The sequence below is a fragment of the Cherax quadricarinatus genome, chromosome 9 (assembly GCF_038502225.1).
Source record: "Cherax quadricarinatus isolate ZL_2023a chromosome 9, ASM3850222v1, whole genome shotgun sequence".
Lineage (NCBI taxonomy): Eukaryota > Metazoa > Arthropoda > Malacostraca > Decapoda > Parastacidae > Cherax > Cherax quadricarinatus.
Genome location: NC_091300.1, coordinates 19,284,715 through 19,304,731, shown reverse-complemented (window position 1 = coordinate 19,304,731; position 20,017 = coordinate 19,284,715). Strand labels below are relative to the sequence as shown.

Sequence of the window (20,017 nt, the reverse complement as noted above, 5' to 3'; positions counted from 1 at the left end):
GTTTCCCGCCACCTGCGAGTCCTTACTACCCTCCCTCCGACCCCCCACAACTGGCAGCCAGCCCTCCCACCACTCAGTGTGGTGAGTGTTTTGTTTGTTCATTATTTGCTATTAAACCTAAGTATAAATAATGTAAACCCATTCATGACTGCATATTGGAATGGCTATTCGGACAGGTATTAGACGGTGACATCATGTGTTTACTCTTGAACTCAGCAAAGAATCAAACATTTCTGCTACTGCTAATAATAACAATAGTAGTAGTAATAATAATAATAATAATAATAATAATAATAATAAATACGATATAATTGAAGAAGGAAGTTGTACAAAAATACGAGGGAGTGGTTGACACATCGTCAGTGTGGCTTTGTTTATGCTGGAATGAGCATTAGTCTCCCTGCTCTTCCAAACATTTCACAATAATTCATTGTGTTTGGTGCTTGTAGACTGAGTGCGACTGGAGTGGTTGAGGCAGTGGTTGAGGCAGCGATTGAGGCAGCGATTGAGGCAGCGATTGAGGCAGTGGGTGAGGCAGCTGTTGAGGCAGCGATTGATGCAGTGGTTGAGGCAGCGGTTGAGGCAGCTGTTGAGGCAGCTATTGAGGCAGCTGTTGAGGCAGCAATTGAGGCAGTGGGTGAGGCAGCTGTTGAGGCTGCTGTTGAGGCAGCGATTGAGGCAGTGGTTGAGGCCGCTGTTGAGGCAGCGATTGAGGCAGTGGTTGAGGCAGCTGTTGAGGCAGCGATTGAGGCAGTGGTTGAGGCAGCTGTTGAGGCAGTGATTGAGGCAGTGGGTGAGGCAGCGATTGAGGCAGTGGGTGAGGCAGCTGTTGAGGCAGCTGTTGAGGCAGCGATTGAGGCAGTGGGTGAGGCAGCTGTTGAGGCAGCAGTTGAGGCAGCGGTTGAGGCAGCAATTGAGGCAGTGGTTGAGGCAGCGATTGAGGCAGTGATTGAGGCAGCAGTTGAGGCAGCTGTTGAGGCAGCAATTGAGGCAGTGGTTGAGGCAGCGATTGAGGCAGTGGTTGAGGCAGCTGTTGAGGCAGCGATTGAGGCAGTGGGTGAGGCAGCTGTTGAGGCAGCGATTGAGACAGTGGGTGAGGCAGCTGTTGAGGAAGCGATTGAGGCAGCGGTTGAGGCAGCTGTTGAGGCAACGATTGAGGCAGTGGGTGAGGCAGCTGTTGAGGCTGCTGTTGAGGCAGCAATTGAGGCAGTGGTTGAGGCAGCTGTTGAGGCAGCGATTGAGGCAGTGGGTGAGGCAGCTGTTGAGGCAGCGATTGAGGCAGTGGGTGAGGCAGCTGTTGAGGCAACGATTGAGGCAGTGGGTGAGGCAGCTGTTGAGGCAGCGATTGAGGCAGTGGTTGAGGCAGCTGTTGAGGCAGCGATTGAGACAGTGGTTGAGGCAGCTGTTGAGGCTGCTGTTGAGGCAGCAATTGAGGCAGTGGGTGAGGCAGCTGTTGAGGCAGCGATTGAGGCAGTGGGTGAGGCAGCTGTTGAGGCAGCGATTGAGGCAGTGGGTGAGGCAGCTGTTGAGGCAGCTGTTGAGGCAGCGGTTCAGGCAGCGGTTCAGGCAGCGGTTGAGGCAGTGGTTGAGGCAGCGGTTCAGGCAGTAGTATTAAATAACACGTTATTAATAATAATAATACATGTTATTAATAATATGTACTATTCTTATTTATAACATATATGTTATTAAATACCACTGCCTCAACCGCTGAATTATTGTGAAATGTTTGGAAGAGCAGGGAGACTAATGCTCACTCCAGCATAAACAAAGCCACACTGACAATGTGTCAACCACTCCCTCGTATTTTTGTACAATTTCCTTCTTCAATTGTATCGTATTATTATTATTATTATTATTATTATTACTATTGTTATTATTAGCAGTAGCAGAAATGTTTGATTCTTTGCTGTGTTCAAGAGTAAACACATGATGTCACCGTCCAATACCTGTCCGAATAGCCATTCCAATATGGGTTTACATTATTTATACTGTAGTTTAATAGCAAATAATGAACAAACAAAACACTCACCACACTGAGTGGTGGGAGGGCTGGCTGCCAGTTGCGGGGGTCGGAGGGAGGGTAGTAGGGACTCGCAGTGGTTGAGGAAGTGGTGGAGGCATTGGTGGAGGCAGTGGTGGAGTCTGTGGTATTTAATAACATACATGTTATTAAAGCATAAGATGTACATATTTAGTACAATTTACGACGTTTTCGTGTATTTTATGATTGTTCATGGTTCAACAAGTTAAGGAAGCAGTATTGTATTATATTTCCCTACAATATATTGGGGCACCAAACATTCATGGTTTTTCAACATTTGCGAGGCTCTTGATCCCCTAACCCTCGCGAATGTTGAGGGAGACCTGTACAGTCAAATTGGGACAGAAATGGCGGATGCTTCCACCGCTGTCTCTGCCACCATATTATGGCCTATTTTATTCATTCTAGAGTATATATCATGTTTCTGTGTTAATTATATTGTTTATTATGTCATATTAGATGAATTGTGATAGATAAATAAGCCGTACAGTTGATAATAGTATCATATTCAAGTAATATTTTCTTGTCTCCAGAGTGCAGGAACAGATTAATGGCTTTTCAGTTAACTTAAATGAGGAAAATTAATTTGATATACAGTGGTCCCTCGCTTTTCGTAGTTCTCGGCAATCGTAAATTTCGCCAATCATAGGGGTATTTTCGTATAGACATGGACTCGCTTTTCATAGGTTGACTCGCGAATAGTAGTTCGTCCGCGATGCGTACGCACAGTGTGAGCCGGGGCGGCCTCCCTACCCAGCCACTCTGGCATTGTTTACCAGTGAATGAAGGTCCCCTCAAGTGCTCCTACAAAATATTTCATAATATTCCACTCATTTTAGTGCTTGCAATTACTAAATAAGCTACCATGGCTCCAAAGAAAGCTCCTAGTGCCAAGCCTGTGCTAAAGAAGGTGAGAAATATGTACAGTGACAAAGTCTTGGGCCATTTTCGGGAAGTGTTAAAGAGATGCCAGAAACAGAGCTCTCTCCACAGTTACTTTGCGAGACAGGACTAGAGTGACTCTCAAGGTGGTCCTAGTGGCATTAAGAAACAGAGAAAAGAAGCAACCCCAGAGAAGCAATTGGTACCTGAGGTGTTGCTGGAAGGGGATTCCCCTTCCAAACTGTAAACAATCCAATCTCTCTCCTCCTCCAGTCTCCCATACACTAAGAAGAATCTCCAATAAAGGTAAGTGTTATGCTGTTAATGTTTCATTCATCATTTCCCATTGTATTGTTTATGTACTATATGTATATTTCATGTAAAAAAAATTTTTGTTTTAATACTTCTGGGTGTCAGGAACGGATTAATTGTATTTACATTATTTCTTATGGGGAAAATTGATTCGCAAATCGTAAATTTCATTTATAGTAACGGCTCCAGGAACGGATTAATTACGAAAAACGAGGGACCACTGTACGAGTAAATTGAGTTATGAACTAGCTCCTGGAACAGATTAAACTCGTAAGTCAAGGTTCCACTGTACTTCGGTGTGACTGGCCACTGTCTCACAGACTCATAGAACACACAAAAAAAATGTTAGGCTTGCTGACATTAATAATGCTCTTTTCTGTCATGTTAGAGATCACAGTCATCCCAATGACTGGTCCTCTGCTAAAACTATATTATACTTCTAATCTTCACAATCGCCAACTTTCCTTATATGAATCTTAGTCCTGGCTTTGTCTCTCTTGATGCCTTCTTTTCTCATTACATTGTCAAATGCTCCAAACTTCAGAACACTCATGACTTGACCTGATCCTTTCTTTTCCTCCTTTCCCTACCACTTTCCCTGTGTTTTTGAACCTATCCCTTGTGGGCCCTTAGCTGTCCTGCAATACTTTTTTTTTCTTCTCTTTAGACTGACCCCACTTCTACTACTACATCTACCACTCCATTCCTGTTAACTAATGCTATTACCTTTACTATTGCCTCCCTTCACTCAACACTCCCCTTTCTCTCTTGTGCTACTAAACTACTCTCCCTACTTTTTACTATCTCTATTTCTTCTACTGCTGCTTCCACTACCAGTCTTACCACTATTTTTTCTACCTCTCTTGGTCCTGGCCTTGTCATCCCCCCCCCCACTTGCTTGTATATACTGGCCTCCTCACTCTCTTGTAGGAGCCATCAGTCATCTCTTCTCCTGGGCACATGGAAGCACATGGCTTCTTCTGAAAGGAAGAGGTCATGATGTTCCAAGGACTCGACTGAGGACTCGAATTTGGAAATATGGGGTGTAATTCTGGAGAAGAAGCTGCAAGACTACTCCCTGGATTTAGCGAACGGCAATACGAGTGAAATTAGCCTGGCCAGTGAGATAAGTATAGATGAAGAAATGCCAGTCCCAGCCATTGAAATACCGTACGACAAAGGCTGTCAGGAAGAACAGTCTTCAAAGTCCAAGGGAAGGCATAGTGTTTCCTTGCAGATCAGTCAAGCTAAGCCATCCATAGATAAAAAAATTCAAACTCATGAACAGAGGACACCATGACACCCCTTATGCTGCTATAGTTCACCTGGAGAGAAAATACAGCCTGAAGATATCAGTATTCCCAAATCTGAAAGAGTTTATTCTCACTCCCTGAAACATAGTCCTATGAGGTACAGCAGAGGATGAACGGCCTTGAATCATTACTCGTTCTCACATAACTAAAATCCATAGAGCAGATGTCAAAAGACATATTAACCCTTTGACTGTTTTGGCCGTATATATACGTCTTACGAGCCAGTGTTTCGGACATATATACAGTGGAACCTCAAAAATCGAACTTAATCCGTTCCAGGAGCTAGTTCTAAATTCGAAAAGTCTAAAATTCGAAGCAATATTTCCCATAAGAAATAATGGAAATACAATTAATCTGTTCCAGAAACCCAAAAATATTCACACAAAAAATACATTTTATAGAGATTAATTACAGTTTTACATACAACAAATACTATAGTTTTTAATTATGTATAGTAATACATATAAAATAACATTTTTACTTACCTTTATTGAAGATTGGTGATGGTATCTGGAAGATGGGGAGGAGGAGAGAGGGAGTTGGGGTTAGTGTTTGGAAGGAGAATCCCCCTCCATGAGGACTTCAGGTAAAGCCCTCTCTGGGGTTACTTCCCTTCTGTCTTTTAATGCCACTAGGACCAGCTTGAGAGTCACTGGACCCCTGTCTCACAAAATAGCTGTCCACAGTCCTCTGTTTCTGGTGCCTCTTTAACATTTCCCTAAAATGGGACATGGTTCTGTCATTGAACTTGTTGCAAAGATGGCTTGTTTCAGCTTGCTCAGGGTGGTACTTCTGCACAAACATTTGGACATCATTCCACTTGGCACAAATCTCCTTAATCTTTGAAGAAGGCACCTCATCCACTCCCTATATTAACACATTTCGCAACATCAGCTTCCTTGATTTGTTCTTTCTTTGACAGGATAGAACCGATGGTTGACTTGTTTTTCCCATACATCCTGGCAAGCTCAACAAGTCTCACACCACTCTCATACTTCTGTATTATTTCCTTCTTCACATCTATGGTGTTTCTCACTTTCTTTACCACAGGGGTACCACTAGCAAGTTTCTTTGGGCCCATGGCAGCTTATTTCACAGTCCCACAAGCACTAAACATAATGAAATAATCATAAAATGTGTGAATGAGAGCGCAGGTTAGTGTTCACTCAAGCATAAACAAAGCTAGACTGCTCACGGCACCTGCGCGGGGACGTGGACAGAGCGGGCGGCAGACAGGTCCAGTACCCGGCGGTCCGAAAATAGGGGCGCGTTCGATAATAGGGACACAGTTTGTCCGAAAAAATGGTCCTATTTTCGAAACATTTTATATGTGATACATTCGATTTTTGAGGTTCCACTGTATACTCAATAATTCTAGTGGCTTCAAATCAAGCAGGAGAAAGCTGGTAGGCCCACATATGAGAGAATGGGTCTGTGTGGTCAGTGTGCACCATATAAAAAAATCCTGCAGCACTCAGTGCACAATGAGAAAAAAAAAACTCCAACCGTTTTTTGGATTAAAACGCCGACGTTGAGGTATATTTTCGTATAGTATTTATCGTTGTATTCTCGTTTTCGTGGTCTTATGTGATAAAATGGAAAACATATTGCAGAAATAGAGGTAATTTTGATTAGTTTCATGATGAAAACGACCTTGAAATTGAGCTCAAAGTAGCAGAAATGTTCTATTTTTACCAATGTTCAAGAGTAAGCAAAGCACACCACACATCCAATACACGTCAACTGGGGGGAGTAATATTCTTTCACTAGTGCACTGATATTATTTATACCATTTTTATAATAATGCATAACAGTAAATCTTCTATTTTTTTGTATGAATAAAAAATCAAAATAGAAAGCAATAGTAATATAAGAGGGGCCTAGAGATGTGACTAATGAACAGAGAATGTTATTTTAGTGCCAAAAATGTCTACATTGTTTATTCTGGACCCTATTTTGAAATTGGCATCTTTTTTCATTTGCGTGAAATTGGCCAAATTGCCAGTTTCTGACCACCTTGTTACGTAGTTCAAATGGGTGGTTTCTTGTACTCAGTTGATGAAAAAAATGGAGTTCTAAAGAAATAGCTATGAGTTTGGTCAACTGGAACAACGCAGTTGGCCAAAAATTAGACTCAAAGTCGGCGAAATCGCCAGTGCGTATATGTTGCCGAGACCAATAACTTTGCGGGAGCATAATTCCGTGAGTTTTCAACTAAATTTCGTACTTTTGATGTCATTACCATCAGGAAAAGATTCTCTTATCATTTCATAAGAACAATTTTTTTTTTTTTTTTTCCAAAAATTTTTCGACATAGAGTGACAGTTTCAAAAAGGGGCTTGCAACAGTCAAAGGGTTAATGCACTATCCATTAGACATGCCTCTTGATGCAATTCACAGTAACAAAATCATCCTGAAAGGTAAGCATCTCCAAGCCAAGAAGGACAGCAGCATACCTATGAGGCAGGTCTTGATTCTACATAGAAGACCTCTCCCAGCTCAATTGGATCTTGGTTGCTGGGGAACATACCAGGTTAATACCTACAATCTAGAACCTTTGAGGTGCTTCAGGTGCCACAGGTACAACTACCTCTGTGCCCAGCATCAGTTTAAACAGGTATGCTGCATTTGCAGTGGGTCTCGCCCAACCAAGGACTGCTTGGATAAACTAAAAAGAGGAGAGGCTACGGAACCTTAGTGTCTGAACTGCAGAAAAAGGCATCATGCCTGGAACCTGCAGTGCTCAGAGAGGCTCTGCCATGTCAAGGCTGCATGGAAAACCCTGGATGTCAAGCCTCCAGCATCAAGTAGAGCCCTCACCACTGAGCAGCAGCCTCGTCCAGAGGAGGCTACAGTAGCATGGAATCCAGGGTCACTTCCTCAGCCACAGTGATGAAAGAAGCCAAGGAAACATCAACAACAGAATCGCACCCTTGCTCAACCATCTCCCAATTCTCCTGCTCAAACTCCTACCCAATAACAGCAGCCAGCAGGCCTCATGCTGCAGGAACAGGCTACAGTCAACGTGTCAACCCTAACACAACAACAGTCACCAGTGGAGAGCACTGTATCCCAAGGAAGCAGTTCAGGACATCCTGTATTGCCTGAGCCAACAAATGATGTCGACTATCATGTGCTTCACCAATATCATATGCAACTTCATAGGCTCAGAAGAAAACAGAGACATTCAGATCTATTGTGAAAACCTTCATGAACATATGCATGATAGACAAAACGGAGTCCATGCATTTAATTGCAGATTTACCCAACCGCCCAACACAGAGACAATGATGGGATGCCTGATGGCCTCAGCCCAATGCTGTACATAAAATATTTTGCTGTGGAATGCACAGGGACTACAGCAAGACCCTGATCACTGCCACAGAACAGCTGAATTATATCAACATTCTTCAAGATCCTCAGATGGGTTATCTGTGCCAGGATGCAGGTCCTGACGAATCAGTCAATCAATCAATCAAACTCTCTCTTGTGTTAGTGTGACATTGTAAATGATCCAAATTGGACTGAAACGTCATTGTAAGCTTCTCTCTATTATTTTCTGCTGCCACTGCCACTGATCATCTCCCACTGAGGCAGGGTGACCCAAAAAAGAAACGCTCTTACCATCATTCACTCTGTCACTCTTGCCAGAGGTGTGCCGATTCTGCAGTTCTGATGCCCCTCCAAACTGCAGATATTCCCACTCCTCCTTCAGAGTGCAGGCACTGTACTTCCCTCCTCGAGGACTCAAGTCCAGCAAACTGGTTTCCCTGAATCCCTTCACAAAACTTTACCTTGTTTAAACTCCAACAACTTGTCATGTCCCAAAAACCATTTGCCTCCACTCCTATCTAACATCACAAAATCATAAAAACATAATTGCAAACAAATCACAGAACATGTAGGGCTTGAACCCATGACAAGTGATTCTTAAAACTCATAGGCCAGTACACTAACCACTTGGCCAGTTGGCCCTAATAAGGTTCATCTAACTAGGTATATTTCTGTACACCATAGGGAGGTTAGCATGGGCCAACACTGGGACCACAAATGGAGGTTTTTTACAGACGAGTCCCACACCAGAGTAGCTGTGGCACACACTAGCTCGTGTCGCTTCAAAGTTGCCATTATGACTCAAAATCATGACAACATAATTACAAGCAAATCAGGGAACAGGTAAGGCTTGAACCCTAAAACAGGTAAGGCTAGAGTCCTAAAACTCACAGGCCAGTGTGTTAACCACTCGGCCATTAGCTCTAACCTCCTATGGTGTATAGGTGGTTAAGTAGATGAATCTTATAAAGTTAGGTCTTCTTTCTTGGGTCACCCCCTTGGTGGGATTTGGCCAATTCGTTGACAAAAACGAAATTTAAGATGCTCCTTGTTCCCAGATTTAGTGCAGGATGCTGCTTCCAAGGGCTTGGGTGTTGTATACGAGTGTTGTTCAGAGGCAACACGGCAGTCCATGGTAGAAGGGCTAGTCCAGACTTTGACAGAAGGAAAACGCACCATCCAGAATGTTACTGATGACACAAAAATTTTCCAGGAAGGAGAGCTAGGCAAGGCTCCATCAGGGTATGTTACATGGTTGATTATTAATAGTTGCTTGCTGTGTGAACATGTTCTTCATATCTGCATTGTGTTATTTCTTTGTCAATGATAATAATGGTAGGTTGAAGTGAGGAGCTTTTTATAAGTGCATTATGACCCTTATCAGTTTCAGTATTTTTGTCTACCTTTTCTCCATGTTTCAGTAATACTAGAAGAATAAAATGACTGTATAAACTCACAGGTTTCAACAAATGAGTGTTGAATGACCCTTTGATATGCTTTTGTGTTTAATGTGATAGAAAATTGTGTCTATAATTAAGCTATCTACATGCATCTGCTTAGTCTCTTTCACTCGGTAATAACTAATGTCTGATTTTAATTTTTTATTAGGTCAAGATTATTGTTTCATTCCTTTCAATGCTCTAATTAAACATGAGCATTTCTCCAGCAACTGCATGAGTGTGTTAGATAGGAGTGAATGGAGACGAATGGTTTTTGGGACCTGATGAGCTGTTGGAGTGTGAGCAGGGTAATATTTTGTGAAGGGATTCAGGGAAACCGGTTAGCCGGACTTGAGTTCTGGAAATGGGAAGTACAGTGCCTGCACTTTAACCCTTTGACTGTTTCGGTCGTATATATACGTCTTACAAGCCACCGTGTTTGACATATATATACTCAAAAATTCTAGAGGCTTCAGATCAAGCAGGAGAAAGCTGGTAGACCCACATGTGAGAGAATGGGTCTGTGTGGTCAGTGTGCACCATATAAAAAAAAATCCTGCAGCACCCAGTGCATAATGAGAAAACAAAACTCCGACCGTATTTTTTATTAAAACGCCGACTTTGTGGTGTATTTTCGTATAGTATTTATGGTTGTATTCTCATTTTCTTGGTCTCATTTGATAGAATGGAAAACATATTATAGAAATAGAGGTGATTTTGACTGGTTTTACTATGAAAAAGAACCTTGAAATGGAGCTCAAAGTAGGGGAAATGTTTGATTTTTGCCGATGTTGAAAAGTAAACAAATGATGTCATTGTCCAATAAATGTCCAACTAGCCATTCTGATGTGCAGTCACAAATGGGTTAACATTATTTATGCAATTTTTACAATATGGCATAACAGTAAATCTTCTATTTTTTGTTTGAATAAAAATTCAAAATAGAAAGCAAGAGTAATATCAGAGGGGCCTGGAGATGTGACTGATGAACAAAGAAAATGTTATTTTAGAGCCAGGAATGTCTGCATTGTTCATTCTGGACCCTATTTTGAAATTGGCATATTTTTTAATTTGCGTGAAATTGGCCAAATTTCAAAATTCTGACCACGTTATTGGGTAGTTGAAATCAGTAAATGGGCAGTTTCTTGTACTCAATCGATAGAACAAATGGAGTTCTAAAGAAATAGCTATGAGTTTGGTCGACTGGAACAATGGAATCAGCCAAAAATAGGGCTCAAAGTGGGCGAAATTGCCGATTCATAAATTTCGCCAAGGTCGCTAACTTTGCGGGAGCATAATCCCCTAAGTTTTCCATCAAATTTCATTCTTTTGGTGTCATTACCATTGGGAAAAGATTCTCTATCATTTCATAATTTTTTTTTTTTTAAATTTTTCGACACCAGGAGACACTTCAGGATTTGGGGTTTCAACAGTCAAGGGGTTAAAGGAGGGGTATAGGATATTGGCACCTTGGAGGGACGTCTAAACTGTCGTATCTGAGCACCTCTGCAAAGACAGTGATTATGTATGTGTGATGGTGAAAGTGTTGAATGATGATGAAAGTTTTTTTTTCCTTCTCTTTAGGTTTTTCGTTCTTTTTGGGTCACCCTGCCTTGGTGGGAAACGGCCAATATGTTAAAAAAAAAAAAAAAAAATGTACATTGCACTAAAATTATCCTTAAGAAAAATTAAAGTGGATTACCAAATTCATCAGTTCCAGCAATCATTTGTGAAGATTTCCAATCATCCTTCCTCTTATTCTTAGGGTGAAAGTTTATATAAGCTCTTTTCCTTGTGGTGAATTGGTCCTATTTTTAGGGTGAAGGTTTATATACACTCTTGTCTGTATAGTTAATTGGGTCCTGAAAAAAGCATTAGTATGGTGCTATATGTATGTAACACTGTTATGCAAGTGTATGTACCAAATGCCACCTAACAAGCCCTAAATAGTAACCTAGGATAGATGAATTAAAGTGATCAACACAAAATACAGTAGGGCCCTGCTTAACGGCATTTCGCCTTGACCACATCTATTCTTTCTGGAAACTTTCCAAAATTTCAAGTGTTTTACAGTTATTGTGCATTTTATATGTACTCTGATAATTATACTTATTTGTACCTGTACCTAAATATACTTACACATTGTGCTGGTGTGCAGGTACACATTAAAATCGCTAAGTCTCTCTCTACTCATGACGCCAGTAGTACGTAATAATTATCACTCTTGGGCACATTAAATGCCTTATTTTACATAAATATAGACATTTTCATTAATCCATCTATGATGTTTTCCTCAAAATTATATAAGAAACACGTTACATAGCATATAAACATGATACATACACTCGCAGAATAAAAAATATGAGATTTATTTACAAAGCGGCTGTGTAGATAGTGTTGGAAGAATTACATTTTCTCTAGTCATACACTGGGGGATAACTGTAGAAAAATATTCCTTTCGTATGCCTTCACTCTATATATAGCAGTTCATGACCCTTGTGGGTTTAACACTTTTTATTATGATAATAATAATATAATTTTCATTCACTCTAAAAATGGTGTGTTGCATGAGAATGGGAGTGTTGCTGTTTGTTTATTCTGTACTAACTTGTACAACTTGTACATAATGTAAGAGTATTGTGAGGTAATTATTATTATAACAAAAAAAATATTGTGAGGTAAAAGTTTTACAAACTCTTACAAACGTACGTGAATGAACTAAAAGCAGACACATATTAATACGCATTTATTTTGCCTGACAAAGTAATCGCCCACTACCTGTTCAGTTTGTGTTCTTACATTGTCTGAACTCTGTATCTCATTCTCTCTCTCGTTTACTCTTCCGTTAACTAGTTGGCTCTCATTGACGATGGCATCTAAGCTTAGCTGTGATAAAAAGAGGAGTCGTAAGCCTCTTGCTTTAAGTGCCAAGTTAGAGGATGATGGTATGCCATTCTGATTTTATTCAATAAACACCCTGCCACTCACCTCTCACACATTAATATTAATATTTTAAGGTAAGTAATAAGTGTACTCTGTGTGTATCTTACCTTTTATTGTGTTTTTAATGCCTGTTTCTATTGCTAATTTAATATAAGTTAGTGTAAACTTGTTGTCTGGCATTTATTGCATATTTTATATGTGCTCTGATAATAATACTTGTGGACCTGTGTGGTAGCCAGGCGGAGGGACAACATTATGTTTTCTCTGGTCAGGCACCAGAGAAAACATGTATGAATCTGCGTTTGGCCCAGCCACTCTCCCACTCCACTTTTGTTTACAATTTTTGGCATGAATTATTCATTACTTCTCCCTTCATTTATGATGGCATCTAAAGGTAGTTTTTTTTTTTTTTTTTTTTTTTTTTCCAACAAGTCGGTCGTCTCCCACCGAGGCAGGGTGACCCAAAAAAAAAGAAAGAAAATCCCCAAAAAGAAAATACTTTCATCATCATTCAACACTTTCACCACATGCACAATTAAATTCAGTGAACAAGGTATGTCAATGCTAATAATATGGCTCTGGGCTACCTACACTGACTTCCTACAAATAAGTACTACTCACCTCTTCCTACATTAAGACTACATGTATTTTAAGGTAAATAGTGAGTGTACTGTATGTGTATTTTAACTCTGGGATGTTTTAAATATTGTATATTAAGTATGAGATGGGGAGCCAGGGCTACCTACACCTGACTTCCTACAAATAAGTACTACTCACCTCTCGCCTTACATTAAGATTACAAATACTTTAAGATAAGTAATGAATGTACTGTGTCTGTATTTTACTTTTTGTTTTTAATGCCTAGTTCTATTACTAACTTAATATAATTTAGTGTAAACTTGTCTGGCATTTCTATGCACTTATAAATGGAAAAAATGACGTTCTGCTTTCCGACAATGTCTGCTTTCCGGTGATAGCCTGGAACCTAACCCGCCGTATAAGTGAGGCCCTACTGTATGTTTCCACAAAGACACATTTTAAGCTTCATTGTTTCTTAATTTATAAATTGAAAAGAACGTTTAATTTCAGAGCACACCTGTCAACATATCGTGAACTGTGCTCCTTGGCAACAGATCTCAATCAGCCTGATCTTATCTACAAGTTTATGAATCTTGCCAACCATAATTCAATTTGGAATTCAAAAAAGGTAATGTATTAAATTAAGTTCCTTACATATAAATATTTATTGCATATACATAGTTGATTTGTGGGGTTTGTGAGTGTATTTAAGTACTGGCAATGTTCAAGGAAACAGCAGTTGCTCTTAAGTAAATGAAATTATTGAATGTTGCAACAATTGATAATCATTTGTTTTGGACATTTATTTGGTGATGTTTGTACACAAATGGTAATTGAAATAATAAGAAATACTATTGTGACCTTGCATTCAAGTATTGAATAAAACAATGTGTTATAATAGAATTGTATTCTCTTGTTATCCTTCACCAGAAATGTGAAAAAGCAGTATAGTACCTCAAAAATTACTTTATTGATATTAATGAGATTTGGCAGGCACTTTGGACAGTAAAGTTAATGGCTTTTGGGGGAATAATGCAGAGAATAATGCAGTATCAAGGCCATATAAATTACTCATTAATAGAGATATAGAAATTGGTGAATTAGTGACACCTGAGAAGTAAGTTTGTGTAATGTTCCCATTAGTAAAGACATTGAAATGGGTGACCTAGATAATGACATCTGATGGGGGAAAGGTCATGTAAAATATTTGTTAGATATCTCTGATTCTACCAGAATTGATTACTTGCTTGCTTTTACTTGTGTTATTGCCCTTGATCTGTTAATCTAAGCTGGGGCTAGTAATGCACATAAACAAACATCTATCTCTTAGCAAGACAGGTGGCTCTATACTCAAAAATCCTAACTCTAATACTCTAATTGATTTTAGGGAGCTGCATTTGGTTTTGGCACTCTTGCAACCCAAGCTGGTGCCCAGCTGGAACCATATCTACCCCAAATTGTTCCAAAGCTATATAGATACCAGCATGATCCAACACCCAAGATCCAACAACCCATGGCTGCTATCTGGAATGCCTTAGTCACCGATAATGCAAAAACTGTGAGTAGTTTATGTACTTTACTTCTCGAAATAGCTACATATTACATCTGGAATCACTGTAGATAAAAATTAAAAAATATTGGATAGTTTAATAATATTTTTGGAGCAATTATATGCATACTGTTTCTCCATAAAGCTAAAGTAAGCTTTTTATATTAAACATAAATGGTAAATTTATGGAATTGAGCAAAAACATTCATGCCTTAATTGTATATCAGTATGCTTTTTATTCCTTTTTGTCAGTTACTTCAGAGTCATTTGTAATGTTTATCCTCCACAATATCGGATATTTGGCTGTGTGAGTTGTTAGTCTCAAGCCAAAATGTACATAGGTTAGGTTTTCATTTTTGTTTATTTTAAAACTATTGCTCTGGTCACAATTAAATTTCCAAACCCAGTAGTATGGATACACAGGAAATTTGTGGCAACGGTGCAGGAGTAACACCTTCCGGCAAACTTGGCTGTAATATCTCCATCTTTCTTCTTAGATTCTTAGTGAATATAGAACCTCCAAGGCATTGGGAAAATGGACTATACAAACTATGTATTAATTATATGAAGAATTGTTATAAGTTACAAAGATGATTACTGTCTCTCAGCTCATAGTGAAATTCTATATTTAAAATAATTTGCTACCCCAGATACTCCTAGAAAATTTTTCACAGAAATTGGCCTGTAACTTTTGACCAACAAAGTACCAGTTAATGGAAGTTTTAAACCATGTTACAGCACTTTGTTTACTTGATAAGTTTAACAGTTTAAGTAGCAAATTAGTTTCTTCCTTCATTATTATCTACCATTTTCTTTTATTATTTCTACCTTTATTTCAAGCATTACATTTTATATTTATTTAACTTGTACATTTTATAATAAAATTTCATCATAAACTATCCTCTATACCCAGAATTTGTATAAAACAAATATTGAATTTAAATTTGAGCGTGTTTGTGGGATTTTAATTGGAGTGTGGAGGGTCTCTAGTCTGCATGTTGTCCTGAAAATCCTCTGCACCAAATTCCAATCCTGCAAGTACACTTTCAATATTTGATTTTGATTTCACATTATTGCAGGGGTGGCACTAGAATTTGTGTACCGGGTTGGCTTAGGAGTGGCTGTCTGGTTAGAAAGGGAGGCTAGGAGACTTGTTATGAACCAGCATTATTATAATTACTATTTTTATTTAGGGTGCTGGGGAAGTTTTGGGAGGTTTCAGCCTTCCCTTGGTGCCACCACTATATATTGTGAGATTTAAGGTTGTGAAGAAAGGCAAACATGTGTCAAATATTTTATTTAAATTTTATACTATTGTATATACAGTATTGCTAATTAATGTAAATCCTGTACTAAATTATAGTAATTTTAAAAATCTTTAAAGTTCTCTCATGTTGCATAAATAAACCATACCATGGATGGGGTTAGAACCCACGATCAGAGAGTCATAAAACTCCAGACAGTTTTTTTTCTGTAACTATATAGAGTATGTACTATATATTTGCCATGCATCCTCTTCACAAATGCCAACTCCTACCTCAGTGGGAGATGGCTGGAACGTTAAAAAATAAATAGCATGTATTACGTAAGAATATAGTCTAATTGTGTATCATTCAGTTCCTTACAGACCTTCAAGTGACTTAAATTACTTCTTTTAACACTGATTGGCTTTCATTTACTAACTGAATGCATTTTATGATTTTTATATGGTAGGGCCAGTGTTTACAGTACTTAGATATATTTAAACATTTTACACAGTTTTGGGTCAGTTGTACATATCAACAAATGGATAATACATGATGTCATTTTGCAATTCATGGAACTTAGTTCACTGGTAATGTCATATTACTATCTATGACGTACAGATTAGGGAATCCAACCATGGATATCAAGTAGGCTAACAAAGTTTCATGATTATGACGAACCTGTAGATCATGAGGCCATACCTTATAATTTTGGAACCTACTTACTATTTATTTATGCATTTTCCTCTTTATTCATCACTCATAAGAACTGAAGAAAGTGGTGTAGATTTTTTCTTTTTTTTTTTTTACAGATTGAAAAGTATTATGACCCAATCCTGTGTGACCTGATAAACAACTTGACTCATAGTATGTGGAGAGTGCGTGAATCATCTTGCCATGCTCTCACAGACTTACTGCGGAGACAATCGGCTGCCAAAGCTATACATCGTATCAAGGAAATATGGACAACACTATTTAGAGTGCGAGATGACATCAAAGAATCTGTTAGACAGGCAGCAGAGAAAACTTTACATGCTTTAAGCAAGAGTTGCATCAAGGTAATGCTAATGTGTTTCGAGTATGTATTGTTATCACCTTGAAAAAGACTTTTCTAAAAATTAAAATACTTTATATTCTTTCACAATTTGAGAAGTGTGCAAGTCTTATAAAGTAAATGAGAGTTAACATTTAAAATCTCTTTTTCATTACATATTGATACTATACCATTCATAACTTCATTTTCCCATACACCTTTCTGAGCAGTGTACTCACATTTATCTTACTAATGTTAAAAGTATTATTCATCAGATTCAAAGTATCCTTTAAAGGCAAAGACAGGAAAATATTTGCTGTGAGTAAAAAGAGTGTTAAAGAATTGTGTTCAAATTAATACTGCACAGGGATACAATTTTTTTTTTTAACACGGTTGTCTCCTACCAAAGCAGGGTGACCCGAAAAAGAAACACTTAAACCATCATTCACATTATCACTGTCTTGCCAGAGGTATGCAGATGTGACAGTTTAGATGTCACTCTAAACAGCAAATATCCCAAACCCCTCCGTTAGAGTGTAGGAACTGTACTTCCTACCTCCAGGACTCGAAGTCTGGCTAACTAGTTTCCCTGAATTCCTTCACAAAATATTACCTTGCTCACACTCCAATAGCCTGTAAAGTCTCAAGTCTCCACTCATTCCTATCTGACATGTTCACACATGCCTGCTGTGTGTCTAAGCCCTTTGCATACAAAACCTAACAAATATATAAAAGTAAAACAAAATGTAAAACAAAAGCCTGTAATTGTTTTACATGATGGTAGGATTGCTGGTGTCTTTTGTCTGTCTCATAAATATGCAAGATTACAGGTATGTCTTGCTACTTCAACTTACACTTAGGTCACACTACACATACATGTACACGTTTATTTATACACACTCATCTGAGTTTTCTTTGATTTTATCTTAATAGCTCTTGGTCTTATTACTTTTCCTTTCATATCCATGGGGAAGTGGAATAAGAATCTTTCCTCCGTAAGCCATGCGTGTTGTAAAAGTCAACTAAAATGCCGGGAACAATGGGCTAGTAACCCCTTTTCCTGTAAAGATTACTAAAAAGAATAAGAAGAAGAAAATTGTCAAAGTGGGAAGTCTGAATGTGCGTGGATGTTGTGCAAATGATAAGAAAGAGATGATTGTGGATGTTATGAATGAGAAGAAGCTGGATGTCCTGGCTTTAAGTGAAACAAAGCTGAAGGGGGTGGGAGAGTTTCAATGGAGAGGAATAAATGGGATTAGGTCAGGGGTTTCAAACAGAGTTAGAGCTAAAGAAGGAGTAGCAATAATGTTGAAGGATAAGCTATGGCAGGAAAAGAGGGACTATAGATGTATTAATTCAAGGATTATGTGGAGTAAAATAAAGATTGGATGTGAAAAGTGGGTTATAGTAAGCATGTATGCACCTGGAGAAGAAAGAAGTGTAGAGGAGAGAGAGAGATTTTGGGAAATGTTGAGTGAATGCATGGGGAGTTTTGAATCAAGTGTGAGAGTAATGGTGGTTGGGGATTTCAATGCTAAAGTGGGTAAAAATGTTATGGAGGGAGTAGTAGGTAAATTTGGGGTGCCAGGGGTAAATGTAAATGGGGAGCCTTTAATTGAGCTATGTGTAGAAAGAGATTTGGTAATAAGTAATACATATTTTATGAAAAAGAGGATAAATAAATATACAAGGTATGATGTAGCACGTGATGAAAGTAGTTTGTTAGATTATGTATTGGAAGATAAAAGGTTGATGGGTAGGCTCCAGGATGTACATGTTTATAGAGGGGCAGCTGATATATCGGATCATTATTTAGTTGTAGCTACAGTTAGAGTAAGAGGTAGATGAGAAAAGAAGAAGGTGGCAACAACAAGTAAGAGGGAGGTGAAAGTGTATAAACTAAGGGAGGAGGAAGTTCGGGGGAGATATAAGCGACTGTTGGCAGAAAGGTGGGCTAGTGCAAAGATGAGTAGTGGGGGGGGGGGTTGAAGAGGGTTGGAATAGTTTTAGAAATGCAGTATTAGAATGTGGGGCAGAAGTTTGTGGTTATAGGAGGGTGGGGGCAGGTGGAAAGAGGAGTGATTGGTGGAATGATGAAGTAAAGGGTGTGATAAAAGAGAAAAAGTTAGCTTATGAGAGGTTTTTACAAAGCAGAAGTATTATAAGAAGAGCAGAGTATATGGAGATTAAAAGAAAGGTGAAGAGAGTGGTGAGAGAGTGCAAAAGGAGAGCAGATGATAGAGTGGGAGAGGCACTGTCAAGAAATTTAAATGAAAATAACAAAAAAATTTGGAGTGAGTTAAACAAGTTAAGAAAGCCTAGGGAAAGTATGGATTTGTCAGTTAAAAACAGAGTAGGGGAGTTAGTAGATGGGGAGAGGGAGGTATTAGGTAGATGGCGAGAATATTTTTAGGAACTTTTAAATGTTGAGGAAGAAAGGGAGGCGGTAATTTCATGCACTGGTCAGGGAGGTATGCCATCTTTTAGGAGTGAAGAAGAGCAGAATGTAAGTGTGGTGGAGGTACGCGAGGCATTACGTAGAATGAAAGGGGGTAAAGCAGCTGGAACTGATGGGATGATGACAGAAATGTTAAAAGAAGGGGGGGATATAGTGTTGGAGTGGTTGGTACTTGTACTTTTGTTTAATAAATGTATGAGAGGGGAAGGTACCTAGGGATTGGCAGAGAGCATGCATAGTCCCTTTATATAAAGGGAAAGGGGACAAAAGAGATTGTAAAAATTATAGAGGAATAAGTTTATTGAGTATACCAGGAAAAGTGTACGGTAGGGTTATAATTGAAAGAATTAGAGGTAAGACAGAATGTAGGATTGCGGATGAGCAAGGAGGTTTCAGAGTGGGTAGGGGATGTGTAGATCAAGTGTTTACATTGAAGCATATATGTGAACAGTATTTAGATAAAGGTAGGGAAGTTTTTATTGCATTTATGGATTTAGAAAAGGCATATGATAGAGTGGATAGGGGAGCAATGTGGCAGATGTTGCAAGTATATGGAATAGGTGGTAAGTTACTAAATGCTGTAAAGAGTTTTTATGAGGATAGTGAGGCTCAGGTTAGGGTGTGTAGAAGAGAGGGAGACTACTTCCCGGTAAAAGTAGGTCTTAGACAGGGATGTGTAATGTTACCATGGTTGTTTAATATATTTATAGATGGGGTTGTAAAAGAAGTAAATGCTAGGGTGTTCAGGAGAGGAGTGGGATTAAATTATGGGGAATCAAATTCAAAATGGGAATTAACACAGTTACTTTTTGCTGATGATACTGTGCTTATGGGAGATTCTAAAGAAAAATTGCAAAGGTTAGTGGATGAGTTTGGGAATGTGTGTAA

At 38.9% G+C, this 20,017-nt stretch overlaps 1 protein-coding gene across 1 annotated transcript in view; it reads left to right on the top strand.

Annotated features, from left to right (window-relative positions):
* The window catches only part of LOC128685961 (proteasome adapter and scaffold protein ECM29), a 136,689-nt gene that overhangs the window by 89,327 nt on the left and 27,345 nt on the right, over window positions 1–20,017 (top strand). The window contains exons 18-21 of the mRNA XM_070083283.1: window positions 8,943–9,126; window positions 13,356–13,473; window positions 14,233–14,403; window positions 16,451–16,696. Of these exons, the coding sequence (XP_069939384.1) occupies window positions 8,943–9,126; window positions 13,356–13,473; window positions 14,233–14,403; window positions 16,451–16,696 (719 nt within the window). The remainder of the gene's footprint in view (window positions 1–8,942; window positions 9,127–13,355; window positions 13,474–14,232; window positions 14,404–16,450; window positions 16,697–20,017) is intronic.